Raw genomic sequence first — 22961 nt, 5'->3', positions numbered from 1 at the left:
AGACTGGATCACTCCGACGTTGTCCACAGCCTCTTTGCTGAGTCCGGGCGATCTCTGCCTGGCTGCGTTTCAACTCGCATCTGACTCCGCGACTGCCCTAACCCCACATGACCCTGTGGCCCCGTGACCCCATTATCCCACCAAGGCTTGGGCTGCTTACAGGCAAAGCTGCATAACTGTGACGTTAGCAAAGGCCTGTCTCTCTGAGAGCCATGAGCGCTTCTACAGAGACGCGTCTGTTCTCCAGCCAAGACAAAGGCCCTGTCATCAGACACACTCGCGCGCATGGGCCAACAGACAGGACGCGAGCAGGCACAGGACGCGAGCAGGCTCCAGGCACAGAGACTGTGGGGAGGCGCGAGGTGAGGGACTGGGCAGAGGCTGAGAGAGGCAGGCACGTGGGCAAGAGAAGGAGAAGTGAGGGCTAGATGTGGTGACCGTACCGTTACTATAACAACCAGAGAGCAAGAGAAGACAGTGCTAGTGGTTAGAATTTAACCCTTCCAGAGAAAAGGAAGCTAAAAATAGGTGCAAGTAACCGTCCCGTTCGTCGGCACTGACTGTGAATGACGCACGTCAGGTGCGATCGCGCGCCTGCTGAGGCCGGGCCGGACCCGCTCCGGCATGCTCATCCGTGCCGACGCCCACTTCCTTGCGCACTATCCGGCCAAACGGAGAAATGAGGTCCATGCTGGGAGCCGCCAAAGCAGGCCCGGTTCACCGGCAACTCAGCGGCCTGCTGGAGTCTGATTCACAGCAGATCCTGTCGTCAGAAACAACAACAAAAAAAACCTGAATAACAACCTGATAAAGGGAAAGAGAGAGAGAGAGAGAGAGAGACAACGAGATGGGGGGGGGCGAGAGTGAGAGAGAATTAGAAAGGCCGAGAGGTCATGTGGTTTACGAGGGCTCCACTCCCCAGAAAAGCCCTGGAGTCTTGGGATCAGCTGGGCACACATTTCTCTTGGCACGGCTGGGTCTCCTACTGCCCCCCAATCAATCCGCCCGCCACTGGACCCATCATGACCGTTAAACACACAGCCCAGCACTGGCCGACGGCTCCGCTATGAGGTCATGATGACCTCAGCAGGGTTCCTGTGGCGTAGCGGTGTGTGTGAACAGCTGGGTGGTCCTCTGGCAGGGCCTCGTCTTGCCCGCCTGCCACCCTGCCTGCGCACGTCAGTTCCCTCAGAAAGCCTCCTTTCAGGCTGGGCTCAGCTGGCACAGCCGGAGCATGTGAACGGTCGCTTCCTTCACAGACTCCGCCCCCTGCTCACTGAACCCAAAAACAGGGCAAAGGGTCAGGGCGGGGCCTGCGTGGGGAAGAAGACATGTTCCCCAAGGAGTCTGCCTGTGTGTGTGTGTGTGTGTGTGTGTGTGTGTGTGTGTGTCACAGTTAAGAGCATGTCAGAAGGACTCTGCCAGTGTGGAATGAATCTTCCTGCTTTGGAGGCAACAAATGTTGTGATGTTCATTCTTCACTGGCCATGGCTGCAGGCCACACACGACCCTCATGTTGGCCCAGCACGGAGAAAACGCTTCCGGAGATCCATGTGAAAGGGTTACTGGACTAATGCATGTTGGAAAAAAAGAGAATGTTTTGCTTTTAAGAGCAACAGTCCACTCTTATACAACTCTCACATCAATCAATACTACACTTATTCGCCTACACTTTTCTAAGCTTTCAATAGAGGCACATATATCTCTATTTAATAGAACACCGGAAGACAGCTGTAAAAAAAAATATTATTAATAATAATAATAATAATAATAAAAGCTTTGCAGAAGTTTCTAAAGTGAAGATGTGAGTGCTAGTTAAAAGCTGCTCCATCTCCCTCTCTGGCTGTTCACCTGACTGGAGAGCTGCACTCCATCTCTAAATGCCTTCCATTCCAGGAGCAGTGACAGCCAGCGATCGATGGGGGCTGGGACCACGAGGAGGCCTGCAGCGGGTAGGTCCCAGCGCCTCGCCCGGGGAGGCCATGGCAGCCGGGCACCCGACGCAGGGGCCGAGAGAAAGAGATCAGGAGGCAGAGAGAGTGAGTGAGAGAGAAAGATCAAGAAGCAGAGTGAGAGAGAGAGAGTGAGTGAGAGAGAGAGGGAGAGAAAGATCAGGAGGCAGACAGAGGCAGAGAGTCACAGAGCAACCGAGTGTGTCTCTCTGTCAGTCACACACACAGACCTATACACACCAAACACATTGCACATGAGCGCTGATGCTAATTAAGTAGAGAATGTTTACAGTAAACGAAGGCTAATGTAAAGACAACTCCACAAACACAGCCATTGGCTGGTGAGCCTCTCTGACGGGCAACGGCAGTGTCGCCAACACAGCCCACTCCGCCTCTGCACGTACGGGAGAAACCCTCGGGGCATACATGGGCCCCGTTATCCCGGGGCATTATCCCTCAGGCCCACAGCAGCCCGTCGGAAGGCTTCCAAGCTGAGGCCGGAGAGAGCAGGATGCCTCCAGCAGGATTCTGCCTCGTCCTGGAAAACAAATCTGATTTATTTAAGGCCCATATCGGAGGCCAGCAGCTGCCAGGAGACTCTAGGCACTCTGGATCCTTCTGGAATGATATGAGCAACCAAATTCCAGCATCTTCAGGGATGTTCTAACAGTGCCTTCACTGGTGAGGAACTAAGACACTGACTGCTAATAGGTTACGGTCATGAAATTAGGATGAAAAAGATATAAATATGACGACAGAGACCAGGTCCTACATTCCTAAAATGTTGCCCACACAGTTGCGCTTTCTACACAAACCAAACAAGATATATAAAGAATCTGTGATTTAAAAAAAAAACAAAAAAACAAACCACCCAGGGCCTTGAGCTGATGCTGTACAGACTATATCAGGGTATTACAACATTCAAATCCTTCGATATCACATTTCAATTTGAGATAATTCGCATCGATCAGTTTTGACCACCAGTCGATGGCTGTAGTGTACAATCCGCGCTGGCTGGCAGGGCCACATATAAAGCAGGGCATCTGGCCTGTGCAGCGCAGCAGGTTGGGAGATTCTGTATCAGCCCAGCTCAGGGCAGGGGTAACATCAGCTCCCTCAGGGGCCGCAGAACTGAGGCTACGGACACCGAGAGGCATGCTAAGGGCGGAGCCTGAGGGGGTAACCTGGGAAATGGCCCGCGATTGGCCGGAGGCTGGGGAGTGTTGAGAGGCCTGAGCGAAAGGAGTGGTTGATATGGCAGTAACATAATATCACAAACATTTTCACAATACTTATCACAATATTTGGCTTTTCTAAGGTTTGGTAAGAAGTAACAATGGACAAGAAAGGGTACATTTTAAAAAGGTTATATAAAAAAAAGCTCAATGTTTCCTCCCCCCAAGATTCTATGCACTATTTAACATGAGCGGAAAGAAAATACCAAGGAATAGGAACATAAATAAGGTGAAAGTAATGAACTGACATCTATTTGTTACTACGTGGCTTATTTTAAGAGTGACACAGTTGACACAAGCTATTGTTTATAGCCTCTCTGTAACACCAAAATAACAACACTGTTCCATATCACCAACCCTTGGGTCTTTTTAGAGTGAGTTTAGGTGTGCCTAAAGAAAGAGGCCACTTATCAAATCAGAGAATCACGCGCACACACACACACACACACACACACACACGTCTGATAACTTGCGCCCCACAGCCAAAGAAGGGCCTTCTCTCTCTTCTTTCACATTTAAATGAAAACACACTGATTAAAGAGAATTTACATTTCACAAATAAACACGGCTCTCCCAGGCTTAATAGACTAGATATCAGCCAGCTATCGACACACTTAAAAGCTTCAGCACACACACACAGGCATGCACATACTTTCTTCCTGCTCTGTCCAAGTTGTTTCCCCTCCCTCCCACTTGCATTCAGTGTTCAATCGTTGAGGCCTCTCTCTGTGTTGATGGGAAGGGGGTGGGGACAGTGAAAAGGGGTGGGCTCTCTTCGGGGCCGGCTGTGGACCCCGCCCCTTCGGGGCCATACCTGCGGCTGCCACGCCAGGCAGGGGAGTGGGTGCAGCCTGAACATTGTGCACTGAGTTGTGAATGGCATTGAGGTAGGACACTGCGGGCTCCTGGCGAGAGAGTGTGTGTGTGTGTGTGTGTGTGTGTGGGTGTGTGTGCGCGGAGAGAGGACAGAAATGGGGAGTGTGTGTGTCCTGCCAAAGCGCTGAGCCCAGTTCCGCCTTCCACTTGCACAGCGACATGTTTAGGTATTTTACAGTCGCACACGCTGATATTTTCGCTAACACACTGATCCAGGCACAAGTGTAAACAGTGATCCGCTCACAGTAACGGTTAGCCATCGTGCCATCAGATCCATCAACAGGCGTCGCTCCGAACACACACCCCAAACACTGCCACATACAGCACGCTGTTCCTGAGTGTGGAAAAGAAAGCACTGCTCATGCCCTCTGCAAAGTTGTGCTGCTCCACTAAAGCAGCCGGGAGTCCTGCAGCACGCCCTCACCCTCACTGTTAGGTGAAGCGGCTCGCTGGAGTCCAGCAGCGCCCCATCATACTGTTCTGATCCCTCTCCCTCTCTGAACACTGTGTACTGGACAGTGAACCAGAAGAAGAAGAAAAAACCCCAAAACAGTCAAGCAGAACAGCTCAGCCCCATCACACTTGGTGCAGCACACTGGCTGCCTCCTTTTCTCTCTCTCTCTCTCTCTCTCTCTCTCACACACACACACACACACACACACCCACACACCCACCCCGATGTAGTGCAGCACAGCGCACTACGAAAGACACAGAGAGAAGCTCTCACCGCCGACTCCTGCAGCATACACAGGCTGTTCGAGGATGAGATGTGCACGCTCGGTCACCACGCCAGCTAGCATACATCAGCACCATTCAATAAAAGCAGAGTCTGCACAGCCCGTAAGCCCCCCCCCCCCCACAGGCAGAAGGGACAGAGAGCTCTTACCCATAGGCTCTGTGGTGTGGAGCAGAGTGGCCTCTTGCTGCCGGGTCCCACACCCACACTCGCGCACACACAGCCAGTCCTTAGGAAGTGCCACTGTACGCTCTCTCACGCACACACACACACAGACACACACACACGCGCGCGCGCGCCTCCTCTCAAACTCGCTCACTCCTTCTCTCCTCCGTCTCTCTTAGTGACTGTGCTCTGCTCTCCCTGAGGCTGTGCCTCTAGTCGCCTGTCCCCTCCCCTTTTTCTTCCTCCCTCGCCCACCCCCTCCCCTCCCCTCCCCTCCCCTCCCTCGCTCTGGTGACATCAGAAAGCCGTTACAGGCATGCTGAGTGTTTATGTGCACCGCTGCTCTGCTTCCTGGAACACCGGGGAGATTCGCAGAAGGTCCAGTCTCTCTCTCTCTCTCTCTCTCTCTCTCCCTCCCCCTCCCCCTCTCTCTTTCTCTCTCCTTCCCTCTCTCTCACTACTACTACTACTACACTGAGGGCCGCGCACATAGCTACAGAGCATGCGAGCATTTAGAATAGAAAGCACTTTATGAAAGATTCAGAGGTGATCAGGTCAGCAGGGCTCAGATGGGTTCGGAGCCGTCGCAGTTAGATTGGCGCATCACACCTCGTACTCCCCACGCCAGTCACAGCACATGCTGGTCTTATTCCTGGACCAGGGCTTAACCCAGAGCTCACACACAGTCTAGGACAGCACCTACAGCAGTATGTATATGTGTGTATAACTTTTTTTTTTTTTTTTTTAGCTTATGTACACGATAGCAGTTTCTGGTAGAGTTGACGGTAATACATCATGCCATATATGCACAGGTGCCCTGAGCTGTAGTTAGCAGTGGTGTCTTCACAGCTGTGAGTCACGCATCCACTCCTCTAGTTCCTTGTCTGTCAGAGACACTGAGGCGATCATGGACTCGCATCCTCTGAGAATACAGTCCCATTGATATTCACCACACGCGGCCTCATTCAATCAGGAACGGCTTCATTCTAAGAAATATGCTTTTTGTGAGATGCTCCAGATGTCGGTAGCTACAATAAAGTGCCTGATCTTGAGCTCACTCACTCTCTCTCACACACACACACACACACACACACACACACACACACACACACACACACACACACACACACACACACAGGCTCACTGACAGGCAGTCACAGAGCACTGGTTGCTATAAAACACAAACAGGACAATAATGATGGGGCATATGGTGTGAGGATTTTTCCTCCTGAGCCAACCTCATCAGTAGCTCATTAATCTGGGTGACTTTAAACACCCTTCTTTGAAAGAAAAACTGTGATTAAAATGGTTCCTCTGAGTAATGGGCATAACGGAATGAGTTAGGGTTGGGGGAGACATTGGAACAGAATCAGAAATGAGGCGATTAAGGCTGAGATGGATGGAGGTGTCGGGGGCCACGGGAGGAAGCGCGGGATTATTCTGGCTCTGCAAAGTGAGGATGCACACACGTGCTTGCAAATTCTCGCATACAGACTCGCACACCCCCAAACGCACAGCCATGAGGCAGAGCGCGGATGAGCCAGTTGGACTCGGGGTGGTTTGTTAACATTGTAGTGCAGGGGGTGGAGGAGAAACAGGGAGAGGGAGGACCAGGTATAGGGGCCAGCACTTACCCAGGTGCTAGATCAATGCCACATTTACTCCAGTACTATGTTAATCAATAGTCAGTGTGTCGGGCTGGGTTGAGCTGCAGCAGATCGTGTTTCACATCACGATGCCCCACCAGCGGTGACAGAAAGCCAACACCTGGAGGCGACACCTGGAGCTCGCGTACGCCAGGTCTCCGGCACCAGGCCGAAATGCGGCCCATGTGCGGCCTGCCACACCGGTCACAACGTCACAGGAAACGGACCAATTCCATCCCAAACAGGTGGAAGCAGTCACATCAGTGCTGTGATTGGACAGCAGAGCACGACAACTGTGTGATCCAGAGAAACTGGACAGCCAGGTGTGTAAGGCCCTCCCCCCCAGGTAACTGCTGCTTCAGTGAGGCAGTGACGCTGACTGCCCAGCACTGAGCCACACTGGAGTCCACGGCAGCCTATGACACAATTACACACTACATACACCAGTTTCCCAAGCCCTTATCTACTTCCGAGCCGGTCAAGAACATCCACGTGCATGCACGCGCAAGTGATCCTGATAAGCCACAAAACCTACGTGCAGAACGTAGAATGCACTCGGGCAGGCGCACACTGACGCATCTTCACACGCACACGCACAACCGAGAGTCCGGGCTGAGAGAGGAGAGGCCCGAGGAGGTGCCTGGCCTGCACGTTCGTAGGAGGTGCCTGCAGAGCACGTACTCTCCACCTCTCTGTCAGTGATGACACACTTTCCTGTTCCTGCCCGTTAAACTTACCCCAAAGACACAGACACACAAAATTGCGCACACAGAACTTCTGCAAAAGGAACCACGTGGGCTGCATGACACGGTGCACTAAAGGACCGCGGAGGGACCGCAGCAAAAACAGGAAGCCACAGAGGCAGGGATTGACCCACAACCCTCAGCACCCCTGTGGTCTTGGAGAGAGATGGTCTGAATTTTTCACTGGAGTCTTCATCACTCTCCCTCTGCCGGCTCAGTAAATAATGCAGCACTGCTGCAATGGCGAAGTGGGAAGGGATACGTCCACCGCCAACCAAACAGGCGAGAGCGATAAATAAATAAAGTCTACACCGGTGTAAACAGAAATCAGAGAGAGAGAGAGAGAGAGCGCGAGAGAGCGAGCACGAGCGCAAGAGAGGGAGCGAGAGAAAGAGAAAGAGAGAGCGAGCAAGAATAAGACTGAACATTGCTAGGAGCATCAGAAGTTGTTCTTCACCCTCAGGACACGGGGCCTGTGTGTGAACGTTCCTCATTTGTTATTGATTGATGTCTTTGGTTGACTCCATCCGTCTCTCCCTCACCATCTCCCTCAGGAGGTGGAACAGGAGGATGCTGGAGTTTTGGCTCCCAGGACGACGGAGCGGCATGCCGTTTGGATAGGGCAAGACCTGGGGCGGAGCCACGGCAGCTCTACCATCCAGGGAGGAATACCGCCACAACCGGAAGCTTGGCCAGACACAGTGGCAGTAGTGATCCCTCGCTTCACCGGGGTCCATTGTTCTAGCACAGTTGGCGGTGTTGTATGTTTTTGTGGTGGTAACTACATCATTTAGCTGTTCAGTCAGAAGGTGTTCATATCTGTGACTTTTCTGACGCTCTCTCTCTCTCTCTCTCTCTCTCTCTCTCCATCTCTGTCTCCATGATGGTGACTGTGCTCCATTAGCTTGCTGCGATACGCAGAGATGGTGTGGAGTGAAGGCTCCAGAACAGTGGCCCACTGCACTTCCTCGCTCCCTCACCCTCTCCACGCCTGGCTCCCTCACCCCCTCACCCCCTCCACGCCTGGCTCACCCCATTCCTCCCTCAGGCTGCTCTGGCTGTGTGGCTTCAGTGGTTTTGGCCTGAGGCTCGGGGGAGCGGAAGAGCAGCTCATCACAGCCCTCTCAAGCAGGACAGGCCTTCTGCTAGCCAGTTAGTCTAGCCCGAACTGCCCCCCCCCCCACACACACACACACACACGTCTGTTCCTATAGGATACATCAATAATGAATGTGGTAAGTACATCGGAGGTTGTTGAATGGCTTTTAAGTTATAAAAGACAGCCAAAATAAGCCTCTCATATTAAGAAGCATAAATGACAGTGATAGAAAGAGCAAAAGAGAGTGTGTGCGCGTGTGGGGTGAGGGAGCGCGCGTGCGCCAGTATGGGCAGGCCAGCCCCTCCCTCACTGTCTACTGCCTCTGGTGTTCACCCACCTGGCGCTCTGTCACCCAGAATATTTGTCATCTAAGTTTGTCCTAGTCACAAACTGGCACTGAGCTCAGGCACGTAGCTACCATCGAGTGAAGTGGAGGGCCAGCAGCTCCAAGTTACACGCAGATTCGGACCACACACCCCGGATCTCCGACACTGAGCCCCAAGACTGGGGTCAGACAGAGAGAACAGCACCTCCATGTCTTCAGGACAGTCTGAGGCCTAAGTCCACAGCCAGCGTTGGTTCAGAGGGCTAAGCAGCCCTGGGTGCCATCCTGGGTGGGGAGGCTGTACAGTGCGGAGACTGCGCGGCTGTGGATTGACCCTGCGGGCCTTGGGGCTTCTGCCCATCCATCTTCCGGCACCATTACAGCATGCATGCTTGGCCTTCCCTCAGTCCACTCCATCACATAATACGTTTGGAGTGCATTATGGGAGGTGGCTTAAAGCTTTTAGAGCCAGAGAAGCAGCCGGACTTCTGACGGGCAACACTGTTAATAAGCTGCTGTACTGAGGCACAAAAACAAAAAAAAAAACAAAAAAACAGCTAGACATTCGATCAATCAATAAATCGACCAATCAGTTGATCGACGGATCAGTCAGTCGGTCAAAGTAAAAGAATCAGGTGGAATTAAAATTTAATGGTGTCATACACAAGTGGGAGTTCACCAAGAGGTCAAAGAGAAGCTCTGACGCGATGCAGTGGTGTGCACGCGAATGAGAGAGTGACTGGATTTGAAGGAGGGGGAGACACGGTGTGAGGACCGTCCTGCGTGCACCTCGGCGGCGGGCCTGGCGCGAGGCAGCTGGCACAGAGCTCTTGGCAAGGCGTGCCAGGGCAGGCGCCAGGGCGGCCGGACAGGGCGCCCCTCTCCGCGGCCCATGCGGCACGCTTGCGGGCCATCTGTGAGCGCTGGCAGCAAGGCCCGCCAGCAGCACACGTACAGTACACGCAGGTGACTTCTCACACTGCCGGGGTAACTCCCATTAATATTACGATCAGGAATGTTTAAACATTTACCTCAGTATTAAATATTAATGGGAGTTTAATACCCATTAAAATTTCACATTTATTAAAAGTATACGCTGCGGTTAGTCGTGCACTAAATGTACGCAGGTGTTGAGAAATGGGACATGGGGCTGGAGGGCGTCTGGAATTATCAGCACACTGGGCTGCTAGGAACTGGAGCTCTGATGGGGAGTAATAATAGCAGGTGTTTATTTTAAATATAGGCAGGCTACAGAGCCACAGGCACGGGTGGAGGAGTACAATGGAACCGAAACTACACCCCCGCAGCTCCACGCTGGCTCCCAGCCAGCCATGCAACAGAGAATGACAGAGAGAGAGCAAGCACTGTAAGCCAAAAAGTGCGGAGTGGGCATGGAGCCTGGCTGTTAGATCGCCCTTGTCCCCCACTGAGCAGGCAAGGTGACCCTTGACAGCTCTCACCGTCCCTCCACCAGGCAGACAGCAACCAGCTAGAGAGCACCAAACAGGAAGCACTGCCCAGAAACCCAGTGAGGCAGCCCCACGTGTGCGCACACACACGCACATACAGCTACACACCTGTACAGGAGCAATGCTTCATTCCTAATTTCCCACACACACACACACACACACACACACACACACACACACACACACACACACACGAGCAGGGCTTTAATTCCCAATCTCTACAGAACAGAGGGCAACTGTACAGTAATCCAACACCTGTATAATCTGACCCGGGGAGGACAAGCGTACTGCATAATGACTCGCATGGCAGTGTGTGTGTGTGTGCGCTTGTGTGTACATATGTATGTATGTTTAAGTAAGCAACATGGGTAAGCAACATGGGTTTCTTTGCCCATCAATACTCCTGGAGTTCCCACTGCTGTTTCAGAATCAACGACAGGCACCATCATAGCACACGCGCCCGTAAAACCCCGTCACAGCACACGCGCCCCTAATGCCCCGTCACAGCACACGCGCCCGTAATGCCCCGACACAGCACACGCGCCCGTAATGCCCCGTCACAGCACACGCGCCCCTAATGCCCCGTCACAGCACACGCGCCCCTAATGCCCCGTCACAGCACACGCGCCCCTAATGCCCCGTCACAGCACACGCGCCCCTAATACCCCGTCACAGCACACGCGCCCGTAATACCCCGTCACAGCACACGCGCCTCTAATACCCCGTCACAGCACACGCGCCCGTAATACCCCGTCACAGCACACGCGCCCGTAATACCCCGTCACAGCACACGCGCCCGTAATGCCCCGTCACAGCACACGCGCCCCTAATACCCCGTCACAGCACACGCGCCCCTAATACCCCGTCACAGCACACGCGCCCGTAATACCCCGTCACAGCACACGCGCCCGTAATACCCCGTCACAGCACACGCGCCCGTAGTACCCCGTCACAGCACACGCGCCCGTAATACCCCGTCACAGCACACGCGCTCGTAATACCCCGTCACAGCACAAACTCTTTTATTCCTTTTGTTTTGTCCTGGTTTGTTCTATATAAACGGCTTTAACAGCGATGTACCACTTGCAATAGCATTATCCGATTCAGTCCAAACAGTCAAGGGCGTTTAACGTTTCTCACGTCAATACAGCTTGTTCAGCAAGTAAACCTCTGTAACCAAACCTAAAACTTTACAGTAAATATGGCACATTCAGAAAAGATGCACATTCCTAAAATGTACATGTTAAACTAAACTGAGAATGACAAAAACAACAGCATGTCCTTGTGCACAGAGAACGTTTGACCATCCAGGATCAAACCTTTGGCTTCTGCTCCGTCCGAGTTGAATTTCCTGCTGCATTCAAATTCTCGTACCACAGATGTGGCGGCAGCTTTTGCTAAACTCTTCATGCTCTTCAAGAGGTCTTCTGCATTCCACTCTGGAACTGAGAATAAATCACCTTTGACTTTAGGAGAGCATGTGGCATGGATAAGGTTTGAATTTCGTATCTTAGGAACAGCTAGCAGGCCCTGGGATGCACACACAGGAGAGACCACAGGCATACATGTGCATGTCCAATGAGGCAGGACAGGGACAGGGTTTAGAAACAGCCAACATATAAAAAACATCAAAGTACATATGACTTCCCCTGGAATGTTCTAAAGAACTCTGTCAATCCATCACCCATCGCTCCAGCCCTCTCTCACTCATAACAGCTCATCTATAATTCAGCAGCCTAAATAAAGCAATTCCACTGTGGTGAATCTAGTGGCAAGGAGCTTCTCCAAGCTTAAAGCCACTGGAAGAGCTGAAATATTTACTGACACACACACACACACACACACACACACACACACACACACACACACACACACACACACACACACACACACACACACACAACACACCACCCTCTCCCTTCAACTCCCACAATCTCTCTCTCACATACACATTCACACAAACTGAGAGCCAGGCCCCTTTAAGTGGTGTGTGCAGCCGTGCAGCCATGTTTTCCGAGCTGGTCTTTGGCACTTGCTGGGGGAGGGTGTGGGGTCTACTGTATTCCCCATGCCCACACCCATACCATGCCGTGCCTAGCACGCCACCCGCACGTGAGCGCTGGCGGCTTGAATGGCAACTGGGCTGCTACACTTCTGAATGAATGATCCATACTGCTCTCACTCAGCCTAGTTAACACGCAGGCAAATCTGTCTATCAACTTCATCAGAGCAGTTTGTTCTTCGGCGGCATCAGGGCCTCCTCTTCAAATGGCAAAAACTTCACTTATTCCACACACACACCCACACACACACCCACCCACACCCACACCCACACACCCACACACCTGTTCACATGCAAGCGCACACACACATACACTCATACAAACATATGCATGCATGCGCACGCACAATCTGCCATCAAATTCAATTGTGTTCAGCAATAAAGAGTTTGTCTGGAGCCGAGTGTAAATGGATTTCCATCCACGTCTCCAGCGGCTCGGTGTGGGTGTTTAACAGACAGTCAAAAGCTCATCTCCATATTCGCTTCATTTTCATTGCGCCGCTCGCAGCAGGAAACGGTACTGGCAGTGTTTAACCAGACCTGAGGCTCTCTGGCACTTTGGTGCCTGGAAGCCAATCGGCGCGCAGGCAGAAGACAAACAGCTCCTCACCAGTCAGTCAAGCAGTGCGCATGCAAATGAGCGGAGAGGTGTATGCGGAGGCCAGAGGCCCCAGTCAATCAGGCTACTGATCCCAATATTCAGTGTCTAACTGTACACCTTTCAAATCATAATCTTGATATTTTTAGGTTTAATTATATAATTAGCCAAGACCATGTTACTGGAAATAACAGCTAAAATCTGGACATGGTGGTTAAATAGCATGCTATGCTTAGTAATTTGAACTATTCAGGATGCTTAGTAATTTGAACTACAAGATTACAGAAGTTACTCAGTCCATATATTGGCAGAAATAATTCAGTTTTTTCAATGGTTTTTCACTTATCAAAATGTTGGTTTTCAAAACGTTTACATACTCTTTTACATATTTACACATACCTGAACCCAATTCCTACTCAAGGGTGTAAAACATCACACACCACACTGTTGCAACTGTCTATTACACAAGGTGTTTCTCATCAGTGTGCTAGTAAGGCAGAATCAGACAGGTCTGCATCTGGAGCGTGTGTGTGTTTTAACCATATTGCTTTGTAAATGACCCCACCACACTGCCCTACCTTCTGTCACCAGTGATCCCAGTTGCCGCGGCGTCTTCCTTATTTAGTGGCTGTTGTTGACGCAGCTCTGTTTGTTTCGGTAACAGCGCAGTGTCTCGCCCGATTCAACACCGTGCCAAGCACGCCGTGAATATTTAACGTAGACGCCCACGCCGAGAGCACACAAAAACGGCCGCCGCAGCCGTGCTTTAGACGGAGGGTTAGGCGTCCGCACTCTTGCATGAGTGATCCTAATAACACATGAGGTTTGTGGCCATTTACTGCTCTGCACTGCAAGCTAATGGCCAACTGAACATACAGCCCACATTAGAGCAAACACATCCCAGAGCACATGAATATGATCTGCAAGCCCGTAAGCCTGTGCTCACACACACACACACACACACACACACACACACACACACACACAGTGGGAGAGAGAGAGGGGAAAGCATGACAAACCTGCAGCCTGCATGAATAAGACATAAGGCAGGCCAAGTATAGGGCAATGACATCAGCTCTTAGCATGCACTGGGCCCTACGGTGACAAGGTGTGACAAAATCGAGAGACCGAGGGGAGACTCAGCGAGTGAGTGAATGAGCGAGAGAGAGAAAAAGGGGTAAGTGAATGTGTGTGTGTGTGTGTGTGTGTGTTTTGTATTATATTGTATGCTGTAGGGAACAGCCATTCAGCTCATATGAACACACTAACACGTATGCGCAATCTTTCTGTAATAACCCCTGGTGCTTTCACTGGGTAAGCCACTTCTTAAAAATCCACTCAAAAACACGCGCACACACACACACACACACACACAAACAAAAGCTGGCAGGCAGGCAGTCTGATTGAAGCATACGCACAGTTCTTAGTATCACAGAAACACACACCTCTAGAGTGTACTGGACACTATTTTCACAAACTGTAAAGACCTGCCTTTTGAGATACATATCTAATGGTTCCATGTTTCACACAGAATGAATAATAGATGAAGGAGCATGTGGCGGTTTACTACTGCGCTGTGTATGGAGTGTTCTGATTACTGCAGGGGGAGAGGAGCCAGAGAGGGGTGGGGGGACAGACACGCAACCAGTGGAGACAGACGAGGGGGACAGAGAGCGAGAGAGAGATGGGGGCATGTGAGACAGGGAGGGAGAGGATATATGGAATGGGGAGACATGGTGGGGCCGAGAGTAGTGGGCTTGTCTCCAGGCGAGAGACCACATGGCCTTCGGGACCATCTGTTTCCTACTTGTAACTGTCCCAGCCTGAACCCAAGCTAAAACCGGCCTAAACTGAGCCAGAACCCAACCTTAATCCGGCCTAAACTTTCCCAGTCTAAACCCAACTCAAACCCAGATTAGGCTGGACTCTGACCCAGCCTAATCTAAGATTACACTCAAGACTCAAGACCATTCCAGCTGTCTTGCAGGCAAAAGGCTCAAGGCAGCCAGAGGGAGAGATACAGACAGTAATGCGTTGCACGCACTACGACCGCTTCTGGGTCCTGAATACAGCAGTGGAGTGAGACGGAACACATCACAGGCCCTGGACATGACATTCAAGTCAATTAAAAAAAAACTTCAAGCACACAGAACCGATTGGCCTAAAGGTTACATAACAGCAGCCAGAGTAAATGAACTCCGTTACAGCACGTTACACACTCTTCATCACACTGTCACCTGCCCATGTACATCATCCCCAGAGTGTCTGCTCACAACCCCATGGCGCAGGAGCAGAGGCGAAGGACAAGCGCCTACACGCAGACGGGCGGAGGGACGGACAGATGTACACGTACACACACACACACCTCTCAAACCGGACCCACTCAAAACAAGCCTCCCTCGGGTGCCGAGAGGCTGCAGGCGTGGTGTGTCTGCTTTCTCTTTCCCCCAGTGTGCCAGAGGGGCAGCGCTAACACTTTAGCCCATTGGCATCAGAGTGAGCCGGAGCGTGGGGGCATCCTGCAGAGCTGCGTCTGGGTTCGGGGAGCGGATTAGAGGTAAATCTGTCTGTAGGTGGACAGGAGAGCAGCGCGAGGGTCAGTTCACTGGCCAACACGACATGCTCGGGTAAGCTGACTATGGACGGACACCCAGGTCCAAGATGTGTCCGAGGACACACACACACACACACACACACACACAGTCCTACCAGAGGGAATGTGGTTGAGTCCAGATGGCTTCAGAAGCTCCACTGGCTGCTCTTTGCTGGGAAGGCCATCTGTGGGGGAGAGAAGAGCCACACTCAGAAATGTCACGGGGCACTGACAGCACGGTGACACAGTAGAGGGGGACACAGTAGAGGGGGACACAGTAGAGGGACACAGTAGAGGGGGACACAGTAGAGGGACACAGTAGAGGGGGACACAGTAGAGGGACACAGTAGAGGGACACAGTAGAGGGACACAGTAGAGGGACACAGTAGAGGGACACAGTAGAGGGACACAGTAGAGGGGGACAGGCAACAGGGCTGGACTGGACCAGAACTTTTAAACAATAGCCTGCCAAACACCATACACAGCAGCTATATTATACACACACACACAGAGGCAGAAAGAGAGATCAAGCCCAAGAGTGAGAGCAATAGATAAAAAGAGTATGTATATTGTGTATATAGTGTGTATGCATATAAACATGTGAAATAGTGGGACAAAACCCGTGTCCCAGTTCAGGACAGCATAAAGAACATCAGGAATCATCCGGAACTTCAGTAACGTACATTTGTATAATCTACTGCTATAGCAAATGTGGAACAAACACATCCACTCAAACACAGTATCCTGACTGAGATGTATCCTGCGACAGGTAACGATATCTGGGGCAGCAGAACACTGCGAAGAAGCCTTCTAGTGTAGCTAGCATGAGAAACATGTATACACACACACACACACACACACACACAAAAAAGAAGAAAACAAGCACCAAAAAACCTTGACTGCACAGTAACACACTTAATTTTTATTAAAATTAATTTCATGTGTGTGAGATGCTCTGTGAATGACAGGTGAGAACACCGACACACTCACCAGACAACTGACACCCAAACATTAGAAGCCACGTCCTGATCCAGCGACCCCACAAAGACAAGCCCCGCGCTGCCAGCGCAAAATCAAGGCTGCTAGGTATTTGACTTTGGAAGAAAGCCTGAGAAAGCTGCAGTCCCACTTCATAGTGCAGCTGCGTTGACTGCAGGAAGGACAGAGGGGGAAAGACAGCGAATGTGAGAGTTAGGAGGCAACTAGTCTACAGCGCGCCACACTGATCATCATCCAGTCCAGCCACAACGGGCGCGACGTTGACGGGGCCGACCTTCAGTCCCACGAGCTCGGTGGCTTGGCTCGCTCTGGAAAGGACACTGCAGCCCGAAAAGCCAGCCCAGTTCAGTCAGACGCGCCCCAGCGAGACACGGTCCACGCAACCCAAACTCACGCCTGAGCTTTTCTCTAAAAGATCACAAAGTTTATTCACTCGCCTCCATTCTGTGTCCTATCCTGCTCTCCTTTCTCCAGGAACTCAACACCACACGCACACACGCACGCACACACCTCGGCGTACCAACGTCCAGCCTCAGAGCCGTCAAAGCTCAGGGTGTCAGGGTGCCAGCACGAGCCAGTCCTTACTCAGCAAAAGAGAAGGCGAGCGACTGGGGAGGAGCGCGAGGAAGAGAGGGTGTCTGGCCTGGGTCCACCAGTGGGACGACGCGAGGATCTGAACACACACACACACACGTGCAAACATGCATGCACACACACATCCAGCTTGGGCTTGCTGACAGTTATGACAGAACAGGTACTCTGTAGAGAGCGGTTAAACATGGATTTGTGAGCATATGCAAATCCAAAGGTTTTTCCACTCACTGTAACAACCGCTGGGCTGTGCACACATATAAACACTTTGGGGTTTTGGGTTTTTTTTTTTTTTGCTGAGTTTGCACTCAGTAACACTTAGTTGCTTGTCATGAAACTCCAACTACATTTCAGGTGAACACATGAATAGGTTGAAATAACAATAAATACTGAGACTCAATCTGGATCCAGAGTTCCTTCTTGCTTAGCCAGCAGTCTCTTTAAGATCATGTCAAATGCAAACAGTAACTTCAGTATCACTTGTCAGAGAAGAAAAAGGGTTTTGGTTACGACAACTCTTTAGCCGGAGAAGCTGCCCCCTCCTGAGCTGAACTAAACTAGGGAACTCTGGTTCCCAGACAGGAGGCCTCAGGAGAGCATGTATACATAACTAGTTTTAATAAAGTATATTAATTAGATTACAGGACCAATCAAAATTGCTTCCAGTGCTTAAAAGGCCAGATAGTCATCTCCATTCAGCTGTTCCTCGCAAATAAAATAATTTAAAAAGTAAAAATATAGTTATATATATTTTCATGGTCATAGAATAAATGAAAAATCAGTTTCCATAGCAACCCACTACCTCACTAGACACATTTCAGCAGTTCTGATGTGTCCAGGTATAGTTTCCTGAAGATCAGTTTTTGATGTGAAAAAGCCCCTTTAAACAAGGCAGATGTGTGATACACATGTGTGTCCACATGGAGCAATCCAGTCTCATACAGACGTCCACACAAACTCTGGCCACTATACATCTATAATTATGTCAGACTTGTATTTAATATCAAATTAGGGGGATTTCACAATTAGTTGTACATGAACAAAACAGACATTGCAAAGAAAAACTGTCAGAGTCTAACCCTCAGAGCCTGACTGTCAGCTCTGCATTTGGGCATTTTTAGGCTTTGTTAAGGCTCCATAAGAAAGATCATATAGAAGGTAAACTTCATGTACCCTCTCTGTGAGGCAACTACACACACACACGCAGAAACACGCTGAGCAGTCGCTCCGTGCACGGCGTGTACATGACTGACCACCTGGGCCGTGCAAGAAGGAGGGACGCATAGGGAATAATCAACGTAACACAAACACAGCTGCATGGATCCTGGAAAGTTTAGGCATTTTAGAATTCCTGGAATTCCTTTTTTAGGTCCCGAAAAGAGGATATTTCCAGGAAAAAGAGGATGTTGTCAGCCTAACCACAGCCAATTTAATTAACATTTTGAGTGAAATGTTAATAGACCAAGCCTGCACGTGTAGTACGCATGTCGTACTCACACTAGCATATGCATATTCAAAACACCAAAATTACAGATAATAGCTCTAGTATCTAGTACAGATACTAGAACTGCAGATATTCCTTTGAATTAATTAATTAAATCCCCCTTAATGCAGAACGCAGAGGAAAGAAGGAGCGCTGTGTATCGTGGGCAGAGGAGCCCCAGCAGACAGGTGAAACCCGCACTGGCGTGACCAACAGCGGGCCCGGGTGGGTGTGCGTGGATGCAGATGAGCTGGTGTTGCTGGCATGATGGTGGGGGTGCGGGGGCGCGACTGCCAGCCGTTTATGCTGAGCCACCGTGCCACATGCGGGGGAGATTCAAACCTCGCGCACGGCCGCCGGAGAGAAGACACCTCCGGCACCGCGGCCGGGCCCCCGTTTCTGCCTCGGAGTGGCGAGGACGAGGAAGGGAATGGCCAGACAGGAAGGGCGAGAGAAGCGGCGGAGTCGCGCGGCTGCGTTCGGAGACGAGCCTGACTCTGCTCTCTATTTCTGGAAGTCTGGTCGCCGTCCATGCTGCCTGCACCATAATGCTGTTTTAATTAGCCCACTGAGCCGGAGCACGCGCTCCGCGTCGCTCGGCAACCACAGCCGACACTCCCCACAGTTAACGGCCCGTGTCTGTGTGCGTTACGCAGTCGCACCATCTGGGCTCACACTCCCGAGTTACGACTTCCTGTTATGCTTTCTATCAGGTGGCGGCGAGGATAATGTTATTGAGGGTCTAAATGACAGAAGTGTCCACTGGCAACACTCGCATAACAGAAACAGCCTAGAAACGTCAACTGATTCAGCATGACAAAACAGCGGCGTCAACATCATGATCTATGGGATTCAGGTTCACGTCACAGCAGAGGGAACAGACAAAGACCACTGCACTCGGAAACACCGTGGCTCGAAGCGCAGAGCACGCACACACGCATCCGGCTGGTTATTCTCGTACAGCCTGTACAGTCACTAGGTAAAGTCCTATTCATGCTATAACTCGGTATAACAAATTTTGTGGCTTTTGAAAAGACATTTTTGGAACAGACCCTCTCTAGGCCATTTAGCGCTGCTCAGCGGGACTCTCAGAGGCCAAGCGTTCCCCACCAAAATGATGTACGAGGAGCATCTCTCCAGATCCCACACACACCAACAACGCCCCAACCTGTCGATCCGTCTGTCCCTCCCCAGAAACTAACTCAGACCAGATGCTGTGTCCCAAAAAACTTGATTAAACGCCATCCTGTTTGATCTGCTCGGTCTGACAACAGACCCAAGTTTACCCACTGATGCCAAATGTGCTTAGAAAATGTTTTTGAAATACATTTTTTTTAAAAAAGATCTCACAGTAACTTTGGGCTTATAAAATGAATAGCAAGTGTCCCAAATCAGACGCAGCAGACCAGTCTCTCAGTTTTGGGCCTCCCCTGTGAATGAATAAGTTCTGGTGAACAGCATCAGTCAGCAGCGTGGGAGCGTGCGTACAGTGAGTAACAGCAGACCGGGCACGTGCACGCAGTGTAGTGTGCAGTGCGGGGGGTGTGGTGCTCGGCTGGCAGAGCTGGTTGGGTCAGGAGTCATGCTGTTCCACTTACAAAGCTATGAGTTTTCCAGAACCAGACTGGATCGGACATGAGGGCGGCACGGGTCCACGAGCAAACGCAGAAACGCTAAAGCGAAAAAAGAAGAAAAAAAAAAAACAAAAAAACAAAAAAAACGCATGCTCAAAAGAGAGTGTAAACCGCTGAGGAAACGCACGACTGAAGTGAGCTCTGTGTGTGTGTGTGTATTGAGATGTGAGCCGGGCAGACGGGCAGCCAGTGGCAGATGGCAGAAAGATGACACCAGAGCATGATGGACTGGATGAGGAGAAGTCCGTCTGTCTGTGTGGCATCAGACCCAGGGTTATAAACACGCGCGCGCGCACACACAGAAATACTTTTCACCAAACACATGAAAATGCAGCACATAAATGTAGTATAGTTGAATTCAAATAGGGTTAGCAATATCAATTCAAGAGGAAGTAAACATACAGGACAACTAGAATAGAGTGAAGAAACGCCAGGGTTGAGACTGGGTTTAGGCTAAAGGTCAGGGAAGTGTTCTGGAGAAGGGCAGTTTAAGGTCAGGACTTTTAAATAGATCTTTAATAACCTTCACACCACCTATGGGCTAAAAAGCAGCGAGGGATGGCCGAGCACCGAGCTGCAGCGCCGCACAGTTCAGCTGTCGTTCGGGCTCGCGAGCCTGCCTGCGGGACGTGGGAGAGACGTGAAGAGAGACGCGAGCGTATTCGCAGCGAGGAAGAACCACACCCCCACACTGCCCTGCAGCCGCCCCTGACCATGCCCACGCGGCCCGCCTCCACACATGTGCAGGCACACACACGACTGCACACGGGCAAACACACGCACACAGAGCAGAGGAGTGAGCATGCTCCTGCTCTTTTAGCCTAGTGGTAAAAATAGCCTTTTTAGCCTTGGAACGCAACCTGGTGGAGGACTGCAACGCTCCCCAAATGATTACAGCGGTGCAGAGGCTTCAAGGAGCCTCCATTTCCGGCTCTTCCGCACCTCCTGCTCCGTTCCAGCCTCCACCTCAGCCGGGAAGGCCTGCACAGGTGTCGAGTTGGGTTGGGGACCCAGAGGGACACTACGTAGAAGTGCATGGGAGGGTAGTTGCAGGGCCGATTACCACACCCAAGCTTCTGCTGCCCGGAGGGCTTTCTGCTGTGCTTTAACAGACTTCCAGGCTTGGTTCTGAGTGACTTCCCACATTCCCACTCAAAAAGCACCACTAAAAACAGTAAATGTTAACATTTCCCCAGTAAGCCACATAAACCGAATCCATCCCAGCCTAGTAGGCAACACTGGATTAATATCACATGCTGGCGGTGATGTGGCTGAAATGTGTTGTGCTGCTGAAAAGCTGAAATAGGCATAATGTTTTAGAAACACCCTCAGTGACCGCTCGAAATGTTTGTAGTTACGTCAGATTGTTATTTGAACAGCAAAATAATATAAACAAATAATTAGAATAGATATTCTAATTGTACAGGACACTAATTTTACAGCAGGAAGGCAAATTGACAAGCTATCAACCCTTATTTAACAGACACGCACGCACGCGCGCGCACACACACGCAAGTCTCTCTACAAACGTGCCAGCCCGGGCTGTCATTAATAAATACACAGCAGTGCATGGCGATGACATGACCACGTCGGCCCGTAACGGCGGAGCGCGACCAGGCCGACCCCCACCAGCTCCGCTGCGGCTCCAGGGAGAAGGGGCTAAGCCCCGTGGCTAAATATAGCTGCTGATGATAGCAAACCCACATGAGGTCACCTTGCCCCTGACTCCCTGAGAGGCTACAGAGAGAGGAGGGCCAGCAGAAAGAAAGGATAAGAGGGAGAGCGAGAGAGCAAGATAGAGAGAGAAAATGAAGGCGTGAGACCGAGATCATAAGGTCCATCAGCATCCCTGCATTACCTGACTCTGGGCAAAGGAACCACACCCAACGCCCATCTTTCATCCACAATGACAATAAAAAAGCCACCACAAACGTATAGTTGCACATCTGTTTTGATTCATTATAGCTCTCCATGTACCACCTGCGTCGAGCACCTCGTCCCATCCGGTCCTAACGCTCCTGAAATTCAGACAATATGTCTTCAAAACAAGGGAGCATTACGGGAGCCAGTGATGAATGAGATGGACACCCAGTGGACGCGTGGCTGACGACAGCCCTGCCATGAGCTGTGTGCCTGCCGCCTTGGCCAGGGCTTGTGTGGCGAGAGCCTGGAGCTGGGTGGAGCTGGGAGGCTAAGGGCCTGGAGCTGGGTGGAGCTGGGAGGCTAAGGGCCTGGAGCTGGGTGGAGCTGGGAGGCTAAGGGCCTGGAGCTGGGTGGAGCTGGGAGGCTAAGGGCCTGGAGCTGGGTGGAGCTGGTAGGCTAAGGGCCTGGAGCTGGGTTGAGCTGGTAGGCTAAGGGCCTGGAGCTGGGTTGAGCTGGTAGGCTAAGGGCCTGGAGCTGGGTGGAGCTGGTAGGTTAAGGGCCTGGACACGGACACGGACACGGACACGGACACGGACACACACACATTTCTTTTTGCTTGAGACAGTCAAAAAACACGGGCATAAAAAAACTAAAATCATTCCCATTTCATAATCTCCATAAGACTCAAAAGTAAGAAAAAATGTATATAAATAAATAAATCCAGTAAACCTTTTTAAACAGCTTTAAATCCAGTAGCAGATATCTTCGAATATACTACAGAAGACTGAAAATATTAATGTTACTAACTGTATTTAGTGTAGTTGCACATCAGTAGTTGCATATTTACCATTGTTTTTCCCCAAAGGATAAAAGAAGCATTTTTATATCTTTA

At 51.0% G+C, this 22961-nt stretch overlaps 1 protein-coding gene across 13 annotated transcripts in view; it reads right to left on the bottom strand.

Moving 5' to 3' along the window:
* hdac4 (histone deacetylase 4) overlaps nucleotides 1–22961 on the bottom strand; it is a 110898-nt gene that overhangs the window by 51652 nt on the left and 36285 nt on the right. For 9 of the 13 annotated variants that reach the window (XR_014123360.1, XM_035519886.2, XM_081713139.1 and 6 more), the window contains one exon: nucleotides 15616–15684. The exons of 1 other annotated variant lie outside the window; for it this stretch is intronic. Coding sequence is in view for 10 of the 12 variants with exons in the window: in XM_035519886.2 (XP_035375779.1) it covers nucleotides 15616–15684 (69 nt within the window). In the remaining 2 variants the exon portion in view is untranslated. Of the gene's footprint in view, nucleotides 1–561; nucleotides 764–4949; nucleotides 5159–15615; nucleotides 15685–16489; nucleotides 16689–22961 lie in introns of those variants that run through there. 3 more of the 13 variants (XM_081713144.1, XM_035519894.2, XM_081713142.1) reach the window with 3 other exon arrangements.

Source organism: Electrophorus electricus, chromosome 4 (genome assembly GCF_041902795.1).
Source record: "Electrophorus electricus isolate QZ-2024a chromosome 4, ASM4190279v1, whole genome shotgun sequence".
Taxonomy (NCBI): Eukaryota; Metazoa; Chordata; class Actinopteri; order Gymnotiformes; family Gymnotidae; genus Electrophorus; species Electrophorus electricus.
The sequence above is the reverse complement of the archived record's forward strand: the minus strand, read 5'-3'. Positions and strand labels throughout refer to the sequence as shown.